This window comes from Astyanax mexicanus, chromosome 2 (assembly GCF_023375975.1).
Source record: "Astyanax mexicanus isolate ESR-SI-001 chromosome 2, AstMex3_surface, whole genome shotgun sequence".
Lineage (NCBI taxonomy): Eukaryota > Metazoa > Chordata > Actinopteri > Characiformes > Acestrorhamphidae > Astyanax > Astyanax mexicanus.
This window is the reverse complement of record NC_064409.1, coordinates 13798556-13825315: the sequence shown is the minus strand read 5'-3', so window position 1 is coordinate 13825315 and position 26760 is coordinate 13798556. Positions and strand designations below refer to the sequence as shown.

Here is a 26760-nt window from a genome sequence, read left to right as displayed (position 1 = left end):
AGAAAAAATGAGCAGAAAACAGAGAGTCTGGAAATCACTGTAAGAGACTCTGAGGGCTGAAGAGTTGCGTGTTGCTGCCACCTATCGGCCCTGTTTAATCCTGCCCCTCTCGAGACTATACTCCACATACAGCTCTGAAAAAAAAAATAAGAAAGCACCTAAAAATGATGAGTTTCTTTGATTTTACCTAATTGAAAACCTCTGAAATATAATCAAGAGGAAGAGGAAGATGGATGATCACAAACCATCAAACCAAGCTGATCTGCTTGAATTTTTGCACCAGGAGTAGAATAAGGGTATCCAAAAGCAGTGTGTAACACTGGTTGAGGAGAACATGCCAAGATGCATCATTGTGTTATTATGCTAAAGTTATTCCACTAAATATTGATTTCTGAACTCTTGATTTCTGAACTTTATGAATATAAACTTGTTTTCTTTGCATTATTTGAGTTCTGAAAGCTCTGCATATTTTTTGTTATTTCAGCCATTTTTCATTTTCTGTAAAAAAAAATGCTCTAAATGACAATATTTTTTGTCCGTAGTTTATAGAATTAAACAACAATGTTCATTTTACTCAAACATATACCTATAAATAGCTAAATCAGAGAAACTGGTTTAGAAACTGAAGTGTTCTCCTATATATTTTTTCCAGAGCTTTATGTGACTTCAAATGACTAAAATCTACCTAAAAGGACAACTTAATTATTCTTTGTTGATCTTTGTTTATGCCTCTTGACATACTTTTTACATATGTTTGTATGTTGTGATTAATAAAAAAAAAGCTCTCCTGCAAGTACGTCTAACATAAGTTTAAACTACTGTTTAATGAAGGCATTTGTATTTATACACTTATTTATTAGTGTGTGCTGAACTGAACTGGAAAAAAAATCACTCAAATGTGAGCTTATAGTGCCCCCTCGTGGGGTAAATGTTAAAAAGCGTTACTGAGGTTGACGAAACGCAGATTTAAGAGACATTTAACTGCACTTTGCCCAATTCTGACATTCTGGCACTTAATTTCATCCGTCATAACATATATATATATTTTTTTTTATATTGAAGACTATATTAAAGCTATACAGTAACACATGCAGACTTATTTTGTAAAAAAAAAAAAAAAAAAAAAAAAAAAACGTAAAAAAAAAAAGGTTATGTTTTATATTTAGATTATTTTAAGGAGCACATTTATCTTTGAGGACAGATCTGCACACTGTTGGTATTTTAATCTCAGTGTCTTCATGAGGTAAAGTCACCTGAAATAGTTTTCTTAGCATATTGAAGGAGTTTCTGGAGGTGCTGAACAATAGTTGCTGCTCTTCCTTCACACTGTGAAGCTCCAGCTCATCCCAAATTCGATATGAATAGGACATGTAATTTCAAATGTACAAATGCCAAATATAGGGGAGTACTAACCCTATAACACAGTTATAATACAGAAATATTTAAGAATGTATACAAAAATAAATACACAATACACAACACAAATATATACAATACATATTTTCTAAATGCTTTAAATTTCTTTTAAATTAGACATCATTCAACGATTTATTTAAAATTATTATTTAAAAAAAAAAAAAAAAACTTATTTATACATGTCCACCCTGTCATCATGGGATAACAGCTACTTTAAAAATGTAAGGTTGATATAAATATACAAAAGCTGCTTCTTCATAAAGTAATAACAAGTGGTGAAATAGTAATGAAATATAAGAAAGGAGAAACAGATAATCTATCTATGTTACATAAAGAAACCAGCCTTATGCTCAATGATTCCAGGTGGGCTCTGGACCCACTTTAACACTGACCAGGATGAGGATGGTTGAGTTATGTTTAGGGATGGGAATTGATGAGATTTTTCCGATTCTGATTCCCTTATCGATTCTGTGAAACGATTCGATTCCTTATCGATTCTCTTATCGATTCCAATTTGGGGAAAAAAAGGAGAGCAAACAGTTTCATAAGCACCAACTTTGTTTACTTAAATATCATACGACCTTACAAACTCAACAACAAGGTCAACATGTCCACAACAATGTGCAACTGGCAATATGGAAATGTAGCAAATACTCTCTAATAATGTTGTGTGCGCAGATGTTTGTGCATATTTGATGTATTCCCTCCCGGCGATGTTATCAAAAATTTACAATGGTTGCAAAACGCCCTGTTGCCATCCTTGTGTAGCGTGAAATGAAGCCAAACTTTCGAGCGTTTTAACCTAGTGGACGCCATTGAAAAGACGTGCTTACTGAATCATGCGTAACTTGCGTAACAAGCGTAACATGCGTAACTTGCGTGATCGTGCTGTCTGGAATCGATAAGAGAATCATTAAGCAAGGTGCCAAACGATTCTGTGGAATCGAAACACACGGAATCGATTCTCAACAGGAATCGATTCTCGATTCCCAAGCCTAGTTATGTTAAATTTTGTCAGATAAAAAAACAAACAAAAAATATATATATTAATTTATATACGTACACTACATTTGAAACAGTTTTAATTGTGTTTAGCTTTAGTTAAAATCATTAATTCTACTCTATTTAATAAAAAAAAACATTTTCTTTAAAATTATTATCCACATTATCCTGGTCAGGGCCAATCTGGGTCCAGAGTCTATTCAGAATTACAGGGTGTAAAGCAGGAGAACTCTTTGGACAGGGTGCCAGCATACCACACATACATCCATCCACTCACACCTAGGGGGCAATTTAACATTGCAAATGTCCTACTGTGTTTTTCTGCAGGTGGGAAGAAACCGGAGCACCTGCAGGAAACCCAAGGAGACACGCAAAACTCCTCCTCACATACAGTGACCTCTGCAACGATGAAACCCACAACCCCGGCCCCTGGAGCTGTGAGTCACTCACAATACCTGCTAATTACTATAAGCTTAACATCTTTAATGAAGCAACCAAATGTTGTTAAAGTTAAAGCACATTTTTAGAGTGTACATATTATAATATACATCGTGAGGTACAATGCTAAATGTCTTGCCTAATGATTAACTTTAGCATACTGATACCAATACTAATCATCATCTAGTCCTCTGTATAAAGGGCAGTGTTACATTCTATATACTTAGTACAGATATTAATGTGTTAAAGATACATTAGATGTAAAGTTAAAGTCTGATCATTTCCTGTCTCTTGACAAGCAAATATTGTAGATAGACAATAAAGTATTGAAACGAGAAGAGAACTGTGAAGGAAAACATACTTATAACCAGTGTTCTCAAGTCTCACACTTAGAGCGTGTGACACACACACCTCAGCGAGTTCACACGCCACACATGGTATTTCTCACGCTTGCCAATCCATCGGCTGCATATTATAATGTACACTTGTTGAGCCAATCAGAATATAGATCTAGATAGATAGTTGTTAGGCAGACCTAGTAAGAGGGTGGAGTTTCAGCCAGAGTGTCAGGCGCAAAAAACTGTCCAATTCGAAAGTTCTGAAACAAACGTCGGTGAACAACTGAGGAAGAACTGCACGCATTTTGTATTACTTTCATTAGTGTTTCATTACTGTTATTTATTGTTCAATGCTGAGATAAAGAAAAAACACTTTAGGATTGTTTTCCGTAATGAAAAATAATTCTAATAATGATAATAATAATAATAAAATTATTATATCAGGCGCCACACTGCTATTCATAATAGTCCATTTCCCTATTGTTAAAGCTACAACCTGCTATATTAATCTTATGGATATACACGCTGTTAAAGCTTTAAAAAGTTAAGAACTCACTTTTTATGTGAAGCTGAACTGTATTTAATTTTTAAAAATATTTTATATAATATATAGGCTCCACACTGCTAATCATAATAGTCAATTTCCCTATTATTAAAGCTACAACCTGCTATATTAATCTTATGGATATACATGCTGTCAAAGCTTTTAAAAGTTAAGAACTTACTTTCTATGTGAAGCTGAACTGTATTTAATTTTTAAAAAATATTATATATATATATATAAAAGTTGTCAGCAGAAGGAAGCATGAAGTGGACGTGATAGAACACAGTGGACCAACAGCAGCAGATGACATGAACCTCTATACCATCACTTATCATCAGTAAATTTTACATTTTATTTGGAAATCAAGAGACCAATCAAGAGTCTGGAGGAAGAGTGCAGAGACACACAGTCCAAACTGCTTGAGCTCTAGTGTGAAGTTTCCACAATCAGTGATGGTTTGGAGAAACATGTCTGAGACACTGATTTTTGGGTTTTCATTGGCTGTAAGCCGTAATTATCAACAATAAAATAAATAAATGTTTAAAATAGATCACTATGTGTGTAATACATCTATATAATATATAAGTTTCACATTTTGAACTGTATTACTGAAATAAAGTAACTTTTCAATTATATTCTATAACTTTAAGTTGCACTACGTTCTATTAGTACTGATTATTATTGATAGCACCTAGTCTTATTACATAATTATCATTTATTAAAACATAAGGCCTATTATCTTCTGCTCATTATGAATCATTCAGCATCTACTCGCAAACCAGTATGTAAGGTATGTACTGTAGTTATGTGCTAGGATGTTAAGACTAGTTAATAGCGATGAAGGTCTATAGTTTTGAAATGGTTAATCTGGACTATTTTGTTTCACAACATGGCCTCTTACATAACAGCACGCAATGAACACTTTGGTTCAATATGAACTTGAATTACATGCCAGATATTTTATGCAGTACAAACTTATCCAGCAAGTCTACAGGCTAGCACATACCGTGTCCACAGCGCTCCCACTATCATGGGCAGTCTGCGCTATTTTTGAGCCTGGCCCTCAGCACAATGTTCAGCTGCAACCTGAGCCATCGTGTGCAGTCACGTCGTGTGTGGGGTATCAGTGGACTGCCTCTGTGTTTCTCTCTCACACACACACAGTGCACTGGGATGTCGGCAGAGGAGCCCGGACTGTCTGCGGCCTCCCGCTGCATGGAGACCACTACTCTTCATGTCTGGCCACGGGACGAAGGAGAGGAAGAGGACGGAAGAGATGAGGAGGTAATGCTGGGTGATATAATTGTCTGTGTGGGTCTATTGGTATTGGTGTGTTACATCTTGATGTTGATATTTTGAATTATTTACTAATAAGTAAGCATTATATACAGCTCTGGAAAAAAATAAGAGATCACTTCAGTTTCTGAATCAGTTTCTCTGATTTTGCTATTTATAGGTATATGTTTGAGTAAAATGAACATTGTTGTTTTATTCTATAAACTACGGACAACATTTCTCCCAAATTCCAAATAAAAATATTGTCATTTAGAGCATTTATTTGCAGAAAATTAGAAATGGCAGAAAATAATGCAAAGAAAACAAGTTTATATTCATAAACTTTTAAAAGTTCAGAAATCAATATTTGGTGGAATAACCCTAGTTTCTTATCACAGTTTTTAATGCATCTTGGCATGTTCTCCTCCACCAGTCTTACACACTGCTTTTGGATAACTTTATGCCTTTACTCCTGGTGCAAAACTTAAGCAGTTCAGCTTGGTTTGATGGCTTGTGATCATCCATCTTTCTCTTAATTATAGTCCAGAAGTTTTCAATTTGGTAAAATCAAAGAAACTCATCATTTTTAGGTGTTGTCTTATTTTTCTCAAGAGCTGTATTAACAAATATACAACTATGCACAAATAATAATATTTTTTGTGTTACAAATAATATCATTTCTACTAATTACTACTATTTTCTACTAATACTAATTCATTCTTTTTTAAAAGTATTAAAGCACCAATGTGTTCATGTTTATCTGCTCCACATTGTTCTAATCTATTGACTGTAATTCTCTACAAGGACTAGACACGCTTTGAGTGAAAGGATGTTGGCAATGGTAAAATAGTGGGGAACAACCACTACCTTGCTGTGTTCAGGTCCATATTCTGCCTAAATGGGAAGATACTATACCAGTCAAAGGTTTGGACACACCTTCTCATTCAATATTTTTCTAAATATCTGTGTTTAGGTTATTTTCTACATTGTAGATTAATTTCACAATTAAGGGACACATATGGAATTATGTATTAAACGGTAAAAAAAAGTGTTTGTCCTCCGCAATCCTCTGACCTAAACCCCTGAACTGAGGTGGTGATTTGAGGTGATTTGGGATGAGCTGGAGCTTCATAGTGTGAAGAAAAAGAAGCAACTATTGTTCAGCACCTCCAGGAACTCCTTCAAGACACTGAGAAACTATTCTAGGTGACTCGCCCTCATGAAGACCCTGAAATTAAAATACCAAGAGTGTGCAGATCAGTCCTCAAAGATAAATATGGCTACTTAAACGAATCTAAATAAAACATATTTTAATACAAATACAGTGTGTTTAACACGTTTTGTTCATGAAACAATTCTGCATATGTTCCTGTATAGCTTAAATGTCTTTAATATTAAATTTACAATGTAAAAAGTCATAAAAAGAAAGAAAACACATTGAATAAGAAGAGGTGTGTCCATGCTTTTGACTGATACTGTACATATTCTACATTCTATGCTCGTTCCACTGTGGATCACATTTCTTTCCACTGCGGCTTGTTTTACTTCCATGGCGGATACTGGCGGGTCAAGTTGAAAAAAAAAACTGTACCTTTTGTCATGACACAGCTAATTAAAAACGAGGGCAGGTGAAATGGGCCGGATGGTGGACACTCTGCCTTGGTTTATTGCAGTTTTACCAGTTTTTGGATTTAAAACTGTTTAGCTTGTCCATTTCATGTGAAATGTGATGTGGTAATAAACCTCCAGTCCTTAAACCAAGTCATTACAGCTCCACTCTGCTTCTTTTACACTTGGGAAAACTTGTTACAAGCAGATTGCTAGCTTTTCAGAAGACTTTTCAGAGGAGTCTTAACAAATCCTTAAACCAGACTGCTTATATCCTAAATTTTGCGTATTTCAACAACATTCAGTTTCAGAGGCATTTAACACTTCAAAGATATATATCACCATCATTCTAACATGATATGTTATTCCAGAATGGAGCGTTTCACAATTTTAGATTAGATTAGATCTTCAGTTTGGTCACAGAACATGGTCACACCATGGTCCAGACTGAAATGGATCAACTGAACCATGGTTCAGTTCTTTTGCAGTGAAGAAAGCACATTTTTAGATGATTTGGGTTTTCGGACCAAGTTGAGGCAGGCCATTATCACCAATTTAACAATAAAAAAAGGAAAATAAATGGTGTTGTTCCAAATTACAACTTCCCTTCCTGTGCACACAGATCATGCAGAAGTATATTAAGGACCATAGATTACACTCATAATCTACTAACCTCTATTATGTACCTGTTGTATCTTCTAACCCTAATTTATTAACAGCAACCAAAGGAATTCGAGGTAATCTATGGCACTCAAATGGAGGCAATTTCTGGCAGGGACATAGAATTTGCCGCAACACCTGAAAAGGAAGCTTGGTAAATTGATAACATGCATGCCAATGCATGTTGGAGGCCCATCCTACTACAAACCAATTAGTGTCAAGTATAGGAGACACAGCCAATGCCGGAAATGATGACTAAAGCAAAGTTCTTCTGTGCATCTGCCAAACTGTAGTGTGAAAACAAAACTAACCAAACCAACAATTAAGATTTTGATCCAGACTCATCTTTATTATTTAAACTTAAATTTTGAAACTTTTAATTTTATGAAAGACCTGTAAGACTGTGATGTATCTGGTAAAGATCATGATATTGAATTGTATTAATACCACTTAGCATTATGAGGAGACAAAAGAGCCTGAAAGAAGTTCCAGCGATGAATCTGAGGAGTCTGAAGCTGAGCCTCCATCAGCCTCAGCGGTGCGGCGCAAGGTTTCTTTCGCAGATGCCTTCGGCCTGGACCTGGTGAAGGTCAAAGAGTTTGACAGCAGATCTGAAACTGGGCCTAAGACAGGAGAGGAGTATTACATATCCTGTCTCTTCACTGTGCCGTCCTCAGAAGAGGAGCTTTTATCCTTACTTCAGCAGACCAAGCTGGAGGTGGAGAGCATTGAGCTCCTGCCCGGTTCCACCACCATCCGGGGCATCGTCCGCGTGCTCAACCTGGCCTACCACAAGACCATCTACGTTAGAACCACGCTAGATGGCTGGCAAAGCCACTTTGACCTGCTAGCCGAATACCTGCCTGGCTCCAGCGATGGACAGACAGACCGCTTCACCTTTAAGCTCATCCTGGTGCCCCCCTTCCCGGCGGAGGGCACTCGAGTGGAGTTCTGCCTCCGCTATGAGTCCAAAAACGGAACCTTCTGGTCCAGCAATGGAGGCATGAACTATGTGCTCTTCTGCCATCACAGAGGAAGGAGGGAGCTGAGAGAGAGTGAGGGGGAGAAAGAGAGGGAGACAGAAGACAGCAATCAGAAGGGGAAGAAGAGCTGCTTAAAAGCCAGCAGGTGAGAATGTGTTGCTTAGCACTTGCTACTGTGAGACCCAGCTAACAGAGAAAGTTCTAAGAAAGTTTAGCAATGTTTTGAAAAGGTTTCAGAAATGTCCAGAAAAGCCTGTAAGGTTACAGAAATAATGCTTCAGGAACATTTTGAAAACATGAGAAAACAAATGGTTAATATCGCAAGTTCATTAGAAGGTTTCCCACCTAAAATTCCCAGCTCAATGAAAACATTATAAAAATGTTAAAAGTAAAAGTGACTTGCAGTGAAGTTACCATAACACTGTTTAAATAATAATAAAAACTCTCTAAGAATATCCCAAAAAACTTGACAGATTGAAAATTGTAAATATGTTTTAATTAACTGTAACATTCACAAAACTTTCTACTAGCCAAAAATTGTCACATGATGAACACAAAGCATATCAAAGCATATCATGTCAAATCAAATAAAAAACTGTAACATTTACACTGATGCATACGTAAACCTCATTTAAATGTTTTATATCTTGATAATGCAAAAATCTTATATCATACACTGTACATTTTGCTAAACTGTAAATTAAAGCTTGCAGCTGCTTTTTTTTAATTGTGTCGAATTTCCTTGTTAAATGAACCAACAGAATTGTTGCATCTGGCACCCACTATCAGGCCTCACACTTTAATAATGTTCAGTCTCACTCATCACAAGACAACACCTCACAACATATACAGGTCTGGGTGCTCCCAAGCTGTCCTGAGGTAACACTTCACTATCCAGTTACTGTACACTAGGGGTGTGCCATATCGTATCAGAACATACGCAATAATATCACCAATGTTTTTGAATATCGTGAACGATATTACACCCTGAAATATCGTGCCATATCACTCACCCCTAATTATCACATCAGGGTACTACTTTTTTGCTGTTTTTAGCAAAGAATCATTGACTTCTGTTATTAATCTGATAAAATTCTTGTATTTTTTAATATCTCAGTTAGGGGTGTGCCATATCATAGAGTATGCAATAATATAACAACTTTTACATTTTGTTACAGTAGTTCATTCTTAATTATATTTTGTTTATTCAGTGTTTTATCATATCGCCAAGAGTATATTATTGTTATTGTGAATAACATGAAATATTGTGATATTATTTTAGAGCCATATCGCCCACCCCTACTGTACATACTGATGTCTCATGACTTTTGCCATTTCAGTACATTCACTGTTGCATATCATTGTTGAATCCTGTTGGACACATACAGGGGTTGAACAATAAAACTGAAACACCTGTCATTTTAGTGTGGGAGGTTTCATGGCTAAATTGGAGCAGTCTGGTGGCCAATCTTCGTGAATTGCACATTGCACCAGTAAGAGCAGAGTGTGAAGGTTCAATTAGCAGAGTAACAGCCCAGTTTTGCTCAAAATATTGCAATTCACACAACATTATGGGTGACATACCAGAATTTTTGGTGCACGTCTTGCTGGCGCATCTGTGACCAAGACAGCAAGTCTTTGTGATGTATCAAGAGCCATGGTAATGTCAGCATACCACCAAGAAGGACGAACCACATCCAACAGGATTAACTGTGGACGCTGTAAGAGGAAGCTGTCTGAAAGGGATGTTCGGGTGCTAACCCGGATTGTATCCAAAAAACATAAAACCACGGCTGCCCAAATCACGGCAGAATTCAATGTGCACCTCAACTCTCCTGTTTCCACCAGAACTGTCCGTCACCACAATAGATTATTGCGATCTAAAACCAGGTGTTTCAGTTTCATTGTCCAACCCTTGTAACTGAAGTGGGGAATATGATTTGCTTTGCTTCATGTGTTTATAGAAAGTGGAGCAATGCTGATCTGAAGTCCAAAGGCATGAGCAGTGATCTCTCAGGTGTGTATCTCAGCCAGAAAAAGTACTGAGGGTTGGTGCACATCTTGTTTTGAATCCAAACATGACAGGAGTGTTCATTTTTCAGATCCAGAGTCATGTAGGTCAGAGGAGAGTGAGAAAGAGAGAATCCAGCAGAAAGCAGAGAGCCGGTCCAGCCAGCCCCCGGAGGAGTGCCGCAAAACTTTGGTAAGTTCAATAAAATCGGTGAAAATGAAAGCTATATTTCGAGACACCGTAGCTTTATTGCTGTTTTATTTATAACTCATTATAAGCCCAGTCACAGTACAATATCTCACACCTCAAACGAGTTCATAATGTACCCTTGATTTACTGATTACAACATTATTATTCTCCATCATTTTCCAATTTTGCAGTTGCAAACAGGAGTCTCCCAACAAAGTAGTTCACACTGAGCCCAGATACAACACAGCACAGCACTGTTACTTCTTGTTTAAAACATCATTTCTCTTTGGCTCCAGAGTGAGAATGGCTGGGATTAAGGACAGCTTGTAACGTGCAGCGCAGTGTAGAGTGTGCTCAATTGACTGAAGGCAGCAACATGATGCCGAAGAACATACCATACCTCCTTTCAAAGATCATCACGTGCACAACTATTAATGCTGTGGGTCAAACCAGTACAGGCTCAGGGCTCAAGTCCAGAAAATACAGTTATTCTTACCCTTATCATATGATATTTATACAGTAGAAGAGACTTGCTTATGGAGTCTTAGGCGCTTTATAACATGCTGTTTTCTACATCTCCAGATCAGAAAAAGATGGGATAGCATGGAAAGTGCAGATAAAAAATTGTAGTGTTTCTTACATTTACAGAATTTTCCACACTATAAGGTGCACTTCTAGGCGCAATCCTTTAGTTTTCCCAAAATGTTCCAAAAAATTGTTAATTATATTGCAGTGCACCTTATGTATGAATTTTACCAGTCAGGTTGTAAGGAGCAGTAAAACCACTCCGCTGAAATACAGCGTTATACAGGTGTTTCAGTTTAGTTCTCCAGCACTGAGATTGGAACAGCATTGCTATTAGCCACAAACTGCGTTAAATGCTAGTTCTCACTGTTCAGAGCTGAGTATTGTCAGCTTGTAAACTGCTGCCAACCCTGGCTAACACTGCTGGAGCAGCACTAGCATTAGCTGCTAATGCGCTTTATAATCCGGTGAACCTTATAGTGTGAAAAATACTTTTGATATTTCATGTTTTATCTGGTCTGATCTGCATTTTAGGCCTTTTTTCTTAACACTTAAAGCAGCACTAGGTAGGATTTCCTTGATTTTTTTTTAATCTTTTTAAAGAAGTAAAATTACAACTTGAAACTCACTGCAGCGCTGCATTAAGGTGTAATAGGAGGAATAGCGGTGCTCTCGTGTCTGTGCCGGAGCTCCTCTGAGCTCAAACCAGACTCTGTAAGTTTTCCAAGGCGGCCGCGACCAACGCTCGCGAGAATTGTGACCTGCTTTCCAACCTTTAGTTCTAACAGTTCTACAAGGACTACTGGTTCATTCTTTACAAGCTAACATACAGACACTCTGGCAGAAGCTGGAAAGAGACCGAATATGTCAGTGAAAGCCAGAAAACGAGAAAGAGAAACTAATCTGCCTGAAACATTTATTACACTCTGCAACTGTAGGGGGAGCCCACGAGCACAAAATCTCAATCCTACCTAGTGGATCTTTAAAAGGAAGTTAAAAAGGATACCAAGCAACAAAGTATTTCCTGCAAACACATCTTAAGGTGTACAACAATACAGAGATATCATTGCATTTTTAGCCTCTCCACACATTTTCTATCAGGGACAGTTCAGAACGGCAGGCAGTGTTGGGAAGGTTACTTTTAAAATGTAATCCCTTACAGATTACTGATTACATCACTCAAAATGTAATTTGTAACGTAATCAGTTACATTACTTCAAGTGAGTAACGTAATCTGATTACTTTGGATTACTTTAAATATTGTCATTTTTTTAAGCCTGAATGAATGTAGCAACCACATATTGCATATTATTCTTTTATTTTTCTTTCCAGTTAACAAATAGATAAACAAATAAAACAGCCTTTTCAATCACTCTATAAAAATACTTATGAAACCATTTCATCAAACAATTTTATGAAACACTTCTATAAATTGATAAAACCATTTAAAACCAAACAATGTAACAACAACCGTAAGCTATCTATTTGCAGGTTTGCCACCAGTGTTAATTTTGACAACAAATTTTGATTTAGTCTTAGTCATAGTCTTGTGACGAAAATAGTATTTAGTTTTAGTCACAATTTAGTCATCTGAAATGTTTTTAGTTTTAGTCGACTTAATGTCATAAGAATATAGTCTACTAAAATTACAGTAAATTTAGTCGACTAAAATGTAAAGGGTGTAAATGTAAATGATTTTTCATCAGTTTCCTTGAATTATTAACTCTACACGTATACGAAATGAAACGTTTAATAACCACTTGAGTAATATTGTTAATGTTTGAAAGTGAAATATATTTATATATGATTTAATGTATATTATTATTATTATTGTAGGTGTGTGACTATACATATGTTACATTTAAAATTTTGCTCTAGAAATCAGGTCATAAAACATCTGAATAGTTAAATTAAAGTTTAAACAGAGCTGTAGATGCAAAAACAACTTTTAAAGGATCTAGTTTTATCTCCAGCACATCTACTGGAGCTACAGTCTATAAACGAGATCAAAACAAACATTCACACACTGTCCTGTAGAGATGCTCTCAGGATGTACTGAGAGACTTCATGAGTTAAAGTGAGAAACTTATGAGAAAGTGCTGTAAGGAACTTTACACAGACTTTTGGGTTCATAGATTCACTTATTTTATTGTTTTATTTTCGTTGTATTATTGAGTTCCTTTCTGACCTGCTGCTGCTTTAACACTAGCTATATCTTTCCCACTGTGAGACTAAACAGATGATCTGATCTTAATGAGTGAGTTCTGTATCAGTTCTGTGTTTTAGTGCACTGCCGAGTTAAACACATCAGCTCATGAAATAACATCAGCATTAAAACGCGGATCTCTGCATGGAGATCTGTGTGACTCTGCTCTGCAGAAACTGAAAGCTTAGTGGTGTTTTTACCGGAGATGGAGTCTCTGTTTACACATTATCTTGTTTTTCGCGACGTCAAAGGAGAAATATATCGCCTCTCCCCTCTCTCTCTCTTCCTGCTGAACACTGTCGAGTTAACTTCCAGTCGAGCTCCGTAACGACAGGTTAATTCCCGGGTTTGTAACTGAGCGCGCGGCGCCTCCGCTAAAGTAGCAGTGATTGGATCTCTTCCTAACTGGTCCCTACCTTTCACAGAACTATATCAGTCTGATTGGATTTCGTCCCTGACAAACATTTTCGTCTCGTTTTTATTCGTTGACCAAAATGTCAGTTAATTTCGTCTCGTCGTGTGTGCGGAGCCGCTGTCTGCCCCTCCTCCCTGTATGTGTGTGTGTGCAGCGAGACGGGAGGAGGGGCAGACAGTTCCCCGTCATATCAGAGCGATTTCACACCAAAATGTTATTTGCGTTTTGTCGGTGTTGGATTGGAAGAGCAAAAATAGGAAAGTACCGCAATGTAACCCTTTTATTTTAGCAGAGTAACTGTAATCTGATTACCACTTACTGAAGCAGTAACTGTAACGGATTACAGTTACTCATAATTTGTAATCTGATTACGTAACGCCGTTACATGTAATCCGTTACTTCCCAACACTGACGGCAGGCATGTGAGTACCTGTCCAGGCTTCCTTCGCAGCCATCCCTTTGTAATGTGTGCAGCATGTGGTTTTGCATTGTCTTATTAATAAACGAATGGACGTCTTTGTAAAAGATGTCAATCTTGTCCTTTTATGCACTGAAATTCTTTAAAAAAAATTGTTGAATGGTTTAGTGATATTGTACACTGTAGAGGTAGAAGTACACAGAGTACAAAATACAGTATCGACATGCTGATACTGTAGCCTGAGGGAGGGGGATGGAGTTCAAATGTCTTGCTGTCAGTAACCAGAGTCTATGGGAGGTGAATTGGTAATGTTCTCTCTGGTTGGGTAGCACATGCATCTGTAGGCTGATGTATTAGAACTGGGGATCCAGGGTTTGTTGGCTGTCTGGTGATTCTGCAATGGAAGCAGTTAAAAAAGATGCGGTGGCTGACCTAACATGTGGACCACTGCTTTTAAACATGCAACAAATTATGATAATAACCTGTCAACATTACCTGTTTGAAAATGACATCATTATTTAGTTTCTTTACCTTTTTTCTAGCCATAAATTGCCCTTGTTGCAACTTTGTTTGGAATATATTGCAGGTGTTTCTGAAATACAGAAATTGATGTACATCAATAAAGGAAATGAATTTGAAAAGACAAAACATGAAATATATTGGGTTCATACTGTCTGCAATTAAATAAAAAGTAACTGAATATGTGATTTTCACTGAATGTGATTGACAGGTGGAAAGGCGCAACAGACGGAGAGCAGCTCGGTTGGCACGGGTGCAAGACTACTTTTCTCAGAGGGAGCCAGAAGCTCAGCTGGGACATCATCCCCGCAGGGAGACAACAGTGGTGGAGATGCCTGCCTTACAGCTTAGTACTCCAATAGACTTAGATTCCTCTGGGGTATTTCAAGTGAATAATAAAAAGGATATGGATACACCACCAATCCTAACCTACCACCAGATTCCTTTACTTTCACTGGACTGGGGCAAATCTATAGATCCTTCCTCCCATCCACACAATGCTGAGATCAGTAGTGGAAAAGGCCTAGATGTCCCTAAAGACCAGCTAACAGTGTCATCTACTGATGCCTGGGAAGCATTTCTCAGTGGAACAGACACGTCAGACACTCATTCTAATGCTGTGGACCAAGAGTGTTTGCTTCACACCCCTTCCCTCCCACCACAAACTGAATGTGACATGTCCATCTCCTCTGAGAGGAGGCAAGACTTTGCCCCAAGTAATACCACAGAAGAGGCATTGGCTTACAAGCTTGTTGGGAAACCAGGTATCACATCTAAAAACTGCAATGTCTATGATTTGGCCAGGTCAGAAACACAGATCAAAAGCAGTGAAATATCATTCAGTGAAGATATGCCCTTGATAAAGATATCCCAACATAGGAATGCCATGGAATCTCAAAATTCCCGAGGACATGAAGTCACTCATGAAGAATGTAAAGGCAAAGCAGGATCCTTAGTCACAGAGGATGAGGTTAAAGGAGACATAAATGAAGTCGCTCACAGCGCCCTGACATTTACCGAGTTCAGGGATGAGCCCTTCACAAGCGGACACATGGGGACAGAGAGGCCTTTAGAAAGACTAACATCTTTGGATAAAGAGAAAGAACCAAAGCAAGTGACAGAGAATATCAGTGAAAAAGACGAGAATGCAGAACAATTGAAAGCAAAGTTTTCCTTCAGTGAGTCTAATGAAGAGTTGATGATTAATGAGGAACCTTTCCATTTGGAAGATCAGAATGCAGAAATGATTTCAGTTAGTAAAAGATTGTTGTTAGATCATAAAGAATTAGACACAACGACTAAATGGACTGACAGGGAAGCTTCAAAGCCCCAAGGACAAGAGGAGACGATGTGTCAAGACCCAGAGAACAAAAGACTTATGGAAACAACCACGGAGAGAACATCTGTGGCTCTATCCATGACCAGCCATGCCAGCGAGACATCTGGGCCATTCAGCTGGAAAGAATCTGTGAGGGACAGTGAAACCTTGCTCTTTTCTGAGCCTCATAAAGACTTTGAATTTGATGAGACTGCAGCACAAATGAGAGTGAAGACGTATTGGAGCAAGTGTTCTGAAGATTTGACCGTGGGACAAGAAAGTGGAAAGCAAAGAGAAAATGAGAAACTTTTCCACTTGGAACACCAGAACACAGAAAGTATTTCAATATCGATAAGTGAAAACATGGTGTTAGATGAAGAAGAATTACATGGAATGACTGACAGGAAATCTTCAAAGCCAGAAGCACAAGAGGAGGCAATGTGTCACAAGCCAGAGAATGAAAGATCTATAGAAACAATCAAGGAGATACCTTCTATAGTGGTAGATAACAACAGAGCTGATAGACAAAGTGAAGTAAGTTCAACAACCATTGTGACAATGCAGAAAGAACCATATGAAACAGATAAAATAATGCTTGGAAGGAAGAGTAAAAGTGATACCTCCAAAGACTTTATCATAGGCCAGGAGCCACATACGACTCACAGAACCACTGACCTCTGTACAGGCTCTTCTACTCTATCCATATCCAGCCATGCCAGTGACACATCTGGGCCATTTGGCTCGAATGAATCCATAAGGGACTGTGAACCCTTGCTCTTGTGTGACCCTCATAAAGACTTTAAATTTGGAGAGACTCTTCCCAGACATGCCAGTGACACATCTGGGCCACTTGGCTCGACAGAATCTGTGAGACAGAGTGAACCCTTGCTCTTTTCTGACCCTCATAAAGGCTTAGAACTTGCAGAGACTCTTCCCAGGCAAGATGAAGCACAAATGAATGTAAAATCATCTTGGACTAATTCTTCCGAAGAGATGATTTTGAAAAAAGAAAGTAGAAAGCAAATTGAGAGTAAGGAACCTTTCCATTTGAGAGATCAGAATGCAAAAAATACTTCAGTGACTGAAATATTGGAGTTAGATGAAAAAGAATTAGATGCAAGCATGGAATGTCCTGACAGGGAAGCTTCAAAGTTAAATAGAGTAGAGGAGGTAAAGTGTAATATCACAGATAATGAACGACTCAAAGAAAAGGCAGAGAAGATATCATCACCTGCTGCTGTTGATACCAATGTAGTTGATAGAGAAAGTGAAGTAAGTTCAACAACTATCGTGGTAATGCAGAAAGAACCGTATGAAGCAGATGAAGTAACCCTTGGAAGGAAGAGTAAGAGTGATACCTGCCAAGATGTTATCATAGGCCAACTACATAAGACTCACAGAACCACTGACCTCTGTACAGGCTCTCCTACTCTAACCATAAGCAGCCATGCCAGTGACACATCTGGGTCATTTGGCTCGACAGAATGCGTAAGGCACAGTGAACCCTTGCTCTTTTCGGGGACTCATAAAGGCTTTGAATGTGCAGAGACTCTTCCCAGGCAAGAGCCAATTGTGGGAATAGAAAGTGCAAAGCAAAGAGGGAACGAGGAATCTTTCCATTTGGAAGATCAAAATTTAGAAATTATTTCAATGAGTGAAAGCGTGTTGTTAGACGAAGAAGATTTAGATTCAAGGACTGAATGGCCTGACAGGGAAGCTTCAAAGAAAGAAGGAACAGATGAGGCAACATTTCAAAACCCAGAGAACAACAAAAGACTAGAAAAAAACAAGGAGATTCCATCTGTAGTGGAAGACGACAGTGAAGTTGATAGGGAAAGTGAAGTAAGTTCAACAACCAATGTGACAACCAGGAAAGAACCATATGAAGCAGATGAGGTAACCCTTGGAAGTAAGAGTAAGAGTGATACCTGCCAAGACTTTATCATAGGCCAGGAGCCACATACGACTCACAGAATCACTGACCTCTGTACAGGCTCTCCTACTCTAACCATATCCAGTCATGCCAGTGACACATCTGGACCATTTAGCTTGACAGAATCTGTTAGGGACAATGAACTCCTGCTCTTTTCTGGTCCTCATAAAGACTTTGGATTTGAAGAGACTCTTCCCAGGCAAGATGGAGCACAAAAGAAATCAAAAACCTCTTGCAGCAAGTCTTCTGAAGAGATTATCATAGGACTAGAAAGTAGAGAACAAGATGAGGAACCTTTCCAGTTGGGAGACCAGAACTCAGAGGTGATTACAATGAGTGAAAACATGATGTTGGATGAAGAAGAATTAGATGCAGTGACTGAATGGTCTGATTGGAAAGGCGCAAAGCCAGAGAATGACAGACTCATAGGAACGAACAATGAGATACCATCTGTAGTGGTAGAAAACAACATAGCTGATGAAAATAAAGTAAGTTCAACAACCAACGTGACAACCCAGGAAGAACCATATGAAGTAGACGAGGTTGTGCTTGGGAGAAGAGAGTCAACTGTGGGACTAGAAAGTGGAAATCGAGGTGGGAATGAGGAATCTTTCCATTTGGAAGACCAGAGCACAGAAATTATTTCAATGAGTGAAAGCACAGTGTTAGATGAAGATGAATTCGATGCAAGGACGAATTGGTCTGACAGGGATGCTTCAAAGCCAGACGGAAAAGAGGAAGCAACTTTTCACAACTTAGAGAACAAAAGACTCATGGAAATAACAGAGGAGACTGTAGTGGTAGATATTAGTGTCACTGATGGACAAAGTGAAATAAGTTCAACAACAAAAGTGACAGCACAGAAAGAACAACATGAAGCTGATGAGGCAATGCTTGGAAAAAAGAGTACGAGTGATAACTGCAAAGACATTACAACAGTCCAGGATTCACATAAGCCCCACAGAACCATTGATATCTGTGCATGCACACTTACTCTATCCATAACCAGCCATTCAAGTGACACAGAATCTGTGAAGGACAGTGAACCCTTGCTCATTTCTGATCCTCTTAAAAGCTCAGAATGTGGAGAAACTTTGAGAAACCCAGCAGCTCAGGACCTGCAGGAGCTCCAGGATCCAGATTCTGAGGTCCCCGCCCCATTGTCCAGTATGCCCACACCCGCAGTGTGTACAGTGTCCAGTAGGCTCATGACATGGTGGGCTGATTTCTGCTCCCTGGGTCACATATCCAAAGCTCTACTGTATACCGTCTTGTTTGTGATCTTCATAACTGTTTATTTGCATGACCTGCCAATCTTCTTGGCTATCTACCTACTGTCTATGTGCTGGTGGTGTGGTCAGGGCATGAACAAGCATGAAACCACAGCTGACAGTGTGGACTAATATGAACAGCAGAAAGTTCTACCAAAAAGACTCTTGAGGCAAGGGTGGAACAAAAATATCGATGTAATTTTAAAAACACTAAATGTTGATGAAATGTTGTCAGCAGAGTGGGCATGTAAGTAGTGTTCTTTTAAAAACAGGAAAACGCTAGTGATTGGTCAGATGAGATATATGAGAGAACAACAGAGTTTCCTGGTAGAACTTTCACCAAGGCTTCCATTCTCTTAAGGCCAGGGCACACTCACACAACTTTCTAAAATAAGAATAAGAAAGTCAAAAGACAAATGAAGCAGAGTACTAGAGTATTCCACTCAGTTTTAGTGTTTGGTATTTGCTGTTCCAGGTGGTTGGTGTGCACTGGTCTTAAGTGAAATGAAGAATTTTATGGGCCCATCACAGGTTGTACCAGATACATAAAATGGCATTTTTTTTTCTTAGTACTGTTGTTTTTAATAATAAAAGGATTTTTTTCTGATGTAAGATTATAAACTTACAAGTGACCTCACAGATAAACTGTCTTGGGTCTGAGACCAAACTCATCTGCTACATCTTTGCATGTGCCATTATTATAAGGAACCTTATATTTAGATTTACCAGTTAAAATACACCTTTTGTCATATGACTGTGCTTTGCAAAGCAATGTGAGTCAAATAAAAACCATTGAATCAATCATAGAACTATACTGTATATTAGGAAGACTGGATATTTCAGTTGTATTTTCATAATATGTCATTTAACCATTTCTGCTGGCAGCCTAAATGTTTTAGTCTACTTACACACGAGACTACCAAAGAGGCTAAATAACTTACAATATTTGACAGTCTATAAACAAATAAATAATTTTTTAGGAACCACTGTCATTGGGTCTATTTAATTTTCCTTGGAAAGTAACTTTACCATTGGTGCTCTGAGTGGCTCAGCAGATCACGACACTGACACTATGGCCTGAAAATGGCCAATTCAAAGCCCAGGTCATACTGCTTCACTACTGGGTGTGTGGATGGCGCACTCTCCCATCATCATTTTCTTTAAGACATTGGTCGACACAAGCACCTGTTGGCCAATGTCTCAGAGCTAGGGATCTAGTGCTTTCCTCAGCGCTTGTGAGAGAGTCCTACTGAGTGGGTGGGTTCATTGGTTCAGATACTTTTGAGGTAAGATTGGGTAACATTACTGATTTATATTGTTTAAATATGCTAATTATTAAATGAATATCAATAAGTTCTGGCTGTCCCTATTGGGTTGCACACTCCTACGCACAACCCTGATCATTTCCCCACAGCAATTTTGCCCTTACCACAATGTGCTGACTAACACATTCCCATTGGGACATTCACATTCATTTCTATGTGACTGGTAATATTCTGATTTGTGCTGGTACATGGTATTCCAGAGGGCATATTCATCACATTTATATGGACCCATTTAAAAGCTGGATTTTAGCTACATTAAATTAAGTCAGGTCAAGACATGCATTGTGTGTCTGTAGTTAGTTTGTTTTTGAACTCTCCTTCTTCCTGTGCTGTGGTTGCTATAGGTTTTTGCTGCTATGCTGACAAGAAAACAATTGTTTAGACTGAATAACAAAGCAATGACCTTGCGTTCTGCTTGATTCAGTTTCTGAAACTCAAAACACATAAATAGAACTGGTGTGGACTGAAAATTCTGTGTTTTTTTAAGAAGGCGCTGCAAAAGGACTGATATGGAGAGAATTTTGGGCCAAATGTTTTTTGCAAAAAAAAAAAAAAAGGGAAAAGTGTATGTTAAAAAACCTAAAGAATTTTTAAATATATAGCAATATATATTTTTAAATATTCTTGGTTACTTAATTATTCTTTGCAGTTATTAGAAAATTATTTCAGTTCGGATTTTACCAGTCTTTGCTTTTATATTTGTTTTTATAGATTTGCTGCTAAAGACTTTTGCTTCTGGAATCTCTTATTTGCTTTTGCTTCATTTTTTTGCTTCTGAGTTTTGGCACAGTTTTCACGGGTGGGGCTCAGTGAGTCAGTGAGTTAGCTAATTACTTAGTCAGTGAGTTAGCTAGTTACTTAGTCAGTGCGTCAGTGAGTTAGCTAGTTACTTAGTCAGTGCGTCAGGGAGTTAGCTAGTTACTTAGTCAGTGCATCAGGGAGTTAGCTAGTTACTTAGTCAGTGCGTCAGTGAGTTAGCTAGTTACTTAGTGAGTTAGCTAGTTACTTAGTCAGTGCATCAGTGAGTTAGCTAGTTACTTAGTCATTGAGTTAGCTAATTACTTAGTCAGTGAGTTAGCTAGTTACTTAGTCAGTGCGTCAGTGAGTTAGCTAGTTACTTAGTCAGTCCATCAGTGAGTTAGCTAGTTACTTAGTCATTGAGTTAGCTAATTACTTAGTCAGTGAGTCAGCTAGTTACTTAGTCAGTGCGTCAGTGAGTTAGCTAGTTACTTAGTCAGTGCGTCAGTGAGTTAGCTAGTTACTTAGTCAGTGAGTTAGCTAGTTACTTAGTCAGTGCGTCAGTGAGTTAGCTAGTTACTTAGTCAGTGAGTTAGCTAGTTACTTAGTCAGTGCGTCAGTGAGTTAGCTAGTTACTTAGTCATTGAGTTAGCTAGTTACTTAGTCAGTGAGTTAGCTAGTTACTTAGTCAGTGCATCAGTGAGTTAGCTAGTTACTTAGTCATTGAGTTAGCTAATTACTTAGTCAGTGAGTCAGCAAGTTAGCTAGTTACCTAACCAGTGAGTCAGTGCGTTAGCTAGTTACCTAATCAGTGATCCATGAGTTAGCTAGTTACCTAATCAGTGAGTCAATTAGTTAGCTAGTTACTTAGTCAGTGAGTCAGTAATTTAGCTAGTTACTTTGTCAGTGAGTCAGCTAGTTACCTAATCAGTGAGTTAGCTAGTTACTTAGTCAGTGAGTTAGCTAGTTACTTAGTCAGTGAGTTAGCTAGTTACCTAATCAGTGAGTTAGCTAGATACTTAGTCAGTGCGTCAGTGAGTTAGCTAGTTACTTAGTGCGTCAGTGAGTTAGCTAGTTACTTAGTCATTGAGTTAGCTAGTTACTTAGTCAGTGAGTCAGCGAGTTAGCTAGTTACCTAACCAGTGAGTCAGTGCATTAGCTAGTTACCTAATCAGTGATCCATGAGTTAGCTAGTTACCTAATCAGTGAGTCAGTAAGTTAGCTAGTTACTCAGTCAGTGAGTCAGTAAGTTAGCTAGTTACTTAGTCAGTGAGTCAGCTAGTTACTTAGTCAGTGAGTCATTAAGTTAACTAGTTACTTAGTCAGTAAGTCTGTTAGCTAGTTACTTAATCAGTGAGTGAGTTAGCTAGTTACCTAATCAGTGAGTTAGCTAGGGTTAGCTAGTTATTATGCCTCTAGGTAAAGCCAATAGTTACTGGTTAGTGTTTTTTTATTAGCCTTTTTAATACTATATCTAACAGTTCATATAGCATGAAAATGTAAGTAACATGGTTGCGGCAGCACAGGGACTTATATCTGTGATTAATCAGACCCTTCTTGGTAGGACCCACAGTACCTAGTTGGTTTTACCTAGAAACAAAACAACTAGCTAATCCTAGCTAACTCACTAGCTCACTGACTAGGTAACTAAGTAACTAGCATACATTTGAACCCGTCCACTCCGACAGGTTTGGAAGAACAATTAAAGCTGGCAGGGTATGCATGGCAGATTTCAGACGATTGTTCTGGATACCCGTAGCATTTATTTCCCATAAAAACAATCTCTATGTTGCTCACATGTTTACCTCACGTCTTTTTCATAATCTGTACGACCGGCTTCCTATAAGCAAAAGGTGCCTGAACTCCAGCCCTCTGTTCAATCTCCTGAATAATCACAAGCTGATGGCACGTTTCTGAACTAGCATATATAAAATATACATGTACAACTGTTACACTACCTAGCTCAGTACTGTTCCTCATGCAGTTTTAAAGAGTGTTGTACTAGTGCACTGATGTTATCCTTCCCTCACACTGGGTGTGGAAAGTGAAGTACATGATATGTTGTGGTGAGGATGGGGTTGCAAGGAGTGTGTTTGACCTGCCTTTTCTACAAGTAGGACAGAAGGTAGGTGATGTGACTTTATCAGTTTGAGCCAGTCCTGATAGTTAATGCCAGATGTATGAACATCCCATTGCTTCCTAAATGGTAATAATAATAATAATAATAATAATAATAATAATAATAATAATAAAAATACAGTGCTGTAAATAGTATTACCTTCCCACAGACACCTTTAATTTTTTTTCACCGCATATTTTCCCAAAGTCTTTGGGATCATGAAGATATTTGTTGGCAAATGTAAGACGGTTCCTTGTGTTTTTTTTTTTTATTATTATTATCTTTCTTATAATTGAATCATTAACACTAACCTTCAGTTTACCTACACTGAATTTTACTATTTACTCAGTTTATCTTTGTCTGATATCACCGTTTAATAATCTTAAAAGTATAAGTATGACAAAAAATGAAAAAGAAAATAATTCTTAAGGGGGTCAAATTATTTTCACAGCACTGTAAATTATAATAATAATAATAGTGTGCCCTTTTTTCTGCCTAAATCACCTCCTCTTGATGCTGGACACCTGTGGCAACCCTCAGTTGATCAGACCATAAATAATATGTGACTTAGGCAATTTTAATAGGTTTCCAAGATGGCGGCTTTCTTAACTAAAGTAATTACCATGATTTAGTTATTTTGGTCAATTGGATTTTTAATAAAGGCTATAGGCTATAAGTTGCACAGTTGCACAGTTGTTTAGCCTTATTATACTTGTTTCCGCATTTTTTGCCTGCATTTTAGTCAGCAAAATAGCTAAAATGTTAACTGTTATTCGTCAATTAATATTTTCTGATTGTTAAATTAGGATTGTTTATGGTTGGTTCTACTGCATGACTGTTTTAGAAACTGTCCTCTAAACTAAACCATTGCTGCTTTTTAAATAGCCATAACATATAATTTTGTATTTTCTGAAAAAAAAAAAAAAAGAGTTAATGAGCGATTATATAGTGTCACATGTGTGCCGGGAGTATGTCATAAAAGCCATTACCACCCACAGTAGACAGTACAGTAAGTGGCAATGACTGTGACCAGCAGCACATCCACATTCAATGCAGCAGGCTATGCAACATACACTGGCTGGACAAAAAAAAAAGTTGCCACCAAAATAAAGGTCACACACTCTAATAGTTATTGGACCACCTTTAGCTTTGATTGTGGCAGGTATTCTCTGTGGCAATGTAACAAGATTTATTTAAATCCAGTGTTGCATTAATTGTTCACCAAGATATTACAGCATTGATGATGGTAGAGTCTGACCACTGCACAAAGTCTTCTCCAACACATCCCAAAGATTCTTAATGAGGTTAAGGTCTGGACTCTGTGGAGAACAATCCATGTGTGAAAATGATGACCTCATGCTCCCTGAATCACTCTTTCACAGTTCCAGCCCCATGAATCCTGGCATTGTGATCTTGGAATATGCCCGTGACATCAGGGAAGAAAAAATCCATTGATGGAATAACCTGGTCTATATTCAGTATATTCAGGTAGTCAGCTGACCTCATTCTTTCAGCACATACTGTTGCTGAGCCTAAACCTGCAGACCAACTGCAGCATAAACCCAACATCATTTACTTACTGATAAACTTTGGCTTAATGGTCACTATATGGTCAGCCTAGTTTAACTTTCTTTGACATGATATAAAATACACACATCTAATATCTATCTATCTAGCTGTTGAGCACACACCCAACAATGAACTTTCTTAACTGGGATCCAATAGCCATGTGTGTGTGTGTGCATTAAGCTGGTAATATGCTGGTCATCCTCACACCAGCTCTGAACTCGTGGAGCACCTGCTACATGTTTGAGCACACTATGATAGACATGACATTTCCTTCAATATCCACCATGTGACAATCACCAGACTAGCCCATGGGACGAGAGTGTTAGAGGGGGGCCGAGGAGCAGATCTATAGGGACACCTGATCTCTGTCACGTAGGAACTCATTCCTGTAACCTGAGCTGAGCTGCACATGAGAGGCGGCGCTAAAAAATATCCCATAGTTTTTAGTGTCTCTGACCAATGAACCATGTCAACAAACAATAGAGTGTACAAACTCTCTCTCTCTCTCTCTATATATATATATATATATATATATATATAGCTGCTAGTATTAGGACATGGAATGTGCCATTCAAATGTCACTTAGATAATGACCTATAAGCATTCAAACTTTTGGAATCATTGTTTTTATCCTAAGGCAGCAGACGTGCACACAAGAGGTCAGCAACCAAACTTGTGATCTGACCAACATATAACTTTTTAATTCACGATTATGCATGTTATCAACTTGAAAATGACATGACATTAGAATAAACACAATAAAAAGTTTTTAAATATAATATTATTATAGTATAATATGATAATGCCCAGCTGGCATTTCAATGTTCAATCAACGTTAAATCAATGTTGAATCAATGTTAAATCAACGTTGATATAGAACATGGTGTCAAATTAAAAAGCAGTTACTGCAAATAGTACTAAAACACTTTTTCATTCCTCAATTCAACCGTCTTTGGAAGTTATATGGTAATGAAATGTAAAATGCTGATTCAAAAGGCAGAAAGTTGAGAACAGTATGTTGATTCAACGTTAAAATGTCAACGTTAGCACAACCATTTAACATTAAATGTTGATTAAATGTTGTTTCAACATTGAAACAACAACATACATTACTTTAGTCATATTTCAATAACTTTTTAATGTTGAAGGTTGTTTGTGTGCCACCTTGAATGATATAATATTTTAGAACTTTTTATTGTGTTTATTGTTATGTCATATTATTTTAAAGTTAATAACATGCATAATCTTGAGTTAAAAAGTTACACGGCTGTCTTACAAGAAAGCAAAAATTATATTTTCATCATGATTAAACTATATGTTTCAATAAATGTATGTTTGTAGATTGTAAAAGTGTGTGTTCCTCATGCACTATGTATGTCTGAACAGTGAAAGTTCATCTGAGTTGAGGCTGAGGTTGTGTGTGTGTGTGTGTGTGTGTGTGTGTGTGTGTGTGTGTGTGTGTGTGTGTTTGTGTGTGTTTGTGTGTGTGTGTGGAATAAAGCTGTTCAGTGAGTGATACTGCAGCTATTTGATCCGCTCCGTCGTGACTCTGACCTTTCCAGCGCTTGCTGGAGTCCAGGCACAAGATCCTCATCAGGAAGCAGTTCCTCAGATCGCCAGCACTGCCAAGCACTCAGAGACACTCGCTGACTGACCAATCACATCACACCCAGATCACTTCACTGCGGCTCGCACCTGATGAAAATGCAAAGGAGATCCATCAAATTGACTCAATGCACACGTTATCTACAAATCAATTCATTTGACAGGGATGTCCTGAGCTCAGAACACACTGGCAGAGCTTGTTTCAGGACAGTAAATACGGTGTTCTCCACAGTTTGGTGATTGATGTCCGTGTTCAAACACACCTGGTTCAACTCATCTGTTAACTGCTGGGTTTAGTACGGTAAGTGTGTAGACTTTCTGACCACAGGACCAAC

The 26760-nt window shown here is 38.0% G+C and overlaps 1 protein-coding gene and 1 long non-coding RNA gene across 4 annotated transcripts; one reads left to right on the top strand and one right to left on the bottom strand.

Moving 5' to 3' along the window:
* Window positions 1–2752: 2752 nt before the first annotated feature.
* Window positions 2753–19870, top strand: ppp1r3aa (protein phosphatase 1, regulatory subunit 3Aa). 3 transcript variants are annotated; one of them, XM_022671283.2, is made up of 6 exons: window positions 2753–2855; window positions 4903–5022; window positions 7736–8409; window positions 10229–10281; window positions 10367–10467; window positions 14759–19870. In XM_022671283.2, exons 1-6 carry the CDS (start codon window positions 2826–2828, stop codon window positions 19199–19201), a joined length of 5421 nt encoding a protein of 1806 aa, XP_022527004.2. In that variant the 5' UTR covers window positions 2753–2825; the 3' UTR covers window positions 19202–19870. The 3 variants fall into 3 exon arrangements, with proteins under 3 accessions (XP_022527004.2, XP_049329365.1, XP_022527005.2); XM_049473408.1 differs by lacking the exon at window positions 2753–2855 and having other exon boundaries at window positions 4484–5022; XM_022671284.2 differs by lacking the exon at window positions 2753–2855 and having other exon boundaries at window positions 4488–5022; window positions 8314–8409.
* LOC111192941 (uncharacterized) lies at window positions 7606–26760 on the bottom strand. Its single transcript, XR_002650188.2, has 3 exons — window positions 26689–26760; window positions 26375–26515; window positions 7606–8326 (listed from the first exon to the last, which is right to left on the bottom strand). It is a non-coding gene; the product is annotated as an uncharacterized LOC111192941 (long non-coding RNA).

Coding starts and splice junctions, on each gene's coding strand:
- ppp1r3aa (XM_049473408.1), top strand. CDS start 4,810: ATGTTCAGCTGCAACCTGAGCCATCGTGTGCAGTCACGTCGTGTGTGG. Junction 8,410..10,228: donor AGCTGCTTAAAAGCCAGCAG/GTGAGAATGTGT, acceptor ATGTGTTTATAG/AAAGTGGAGCAATGCTGATC. Junction 10,282..10,366: donor CATGAGCAGTGATCTCTCAG/GTGTGTATCTCA, acceptor TTCATTTTTCAG/ATCCAGAGTCATGTAGGTCA.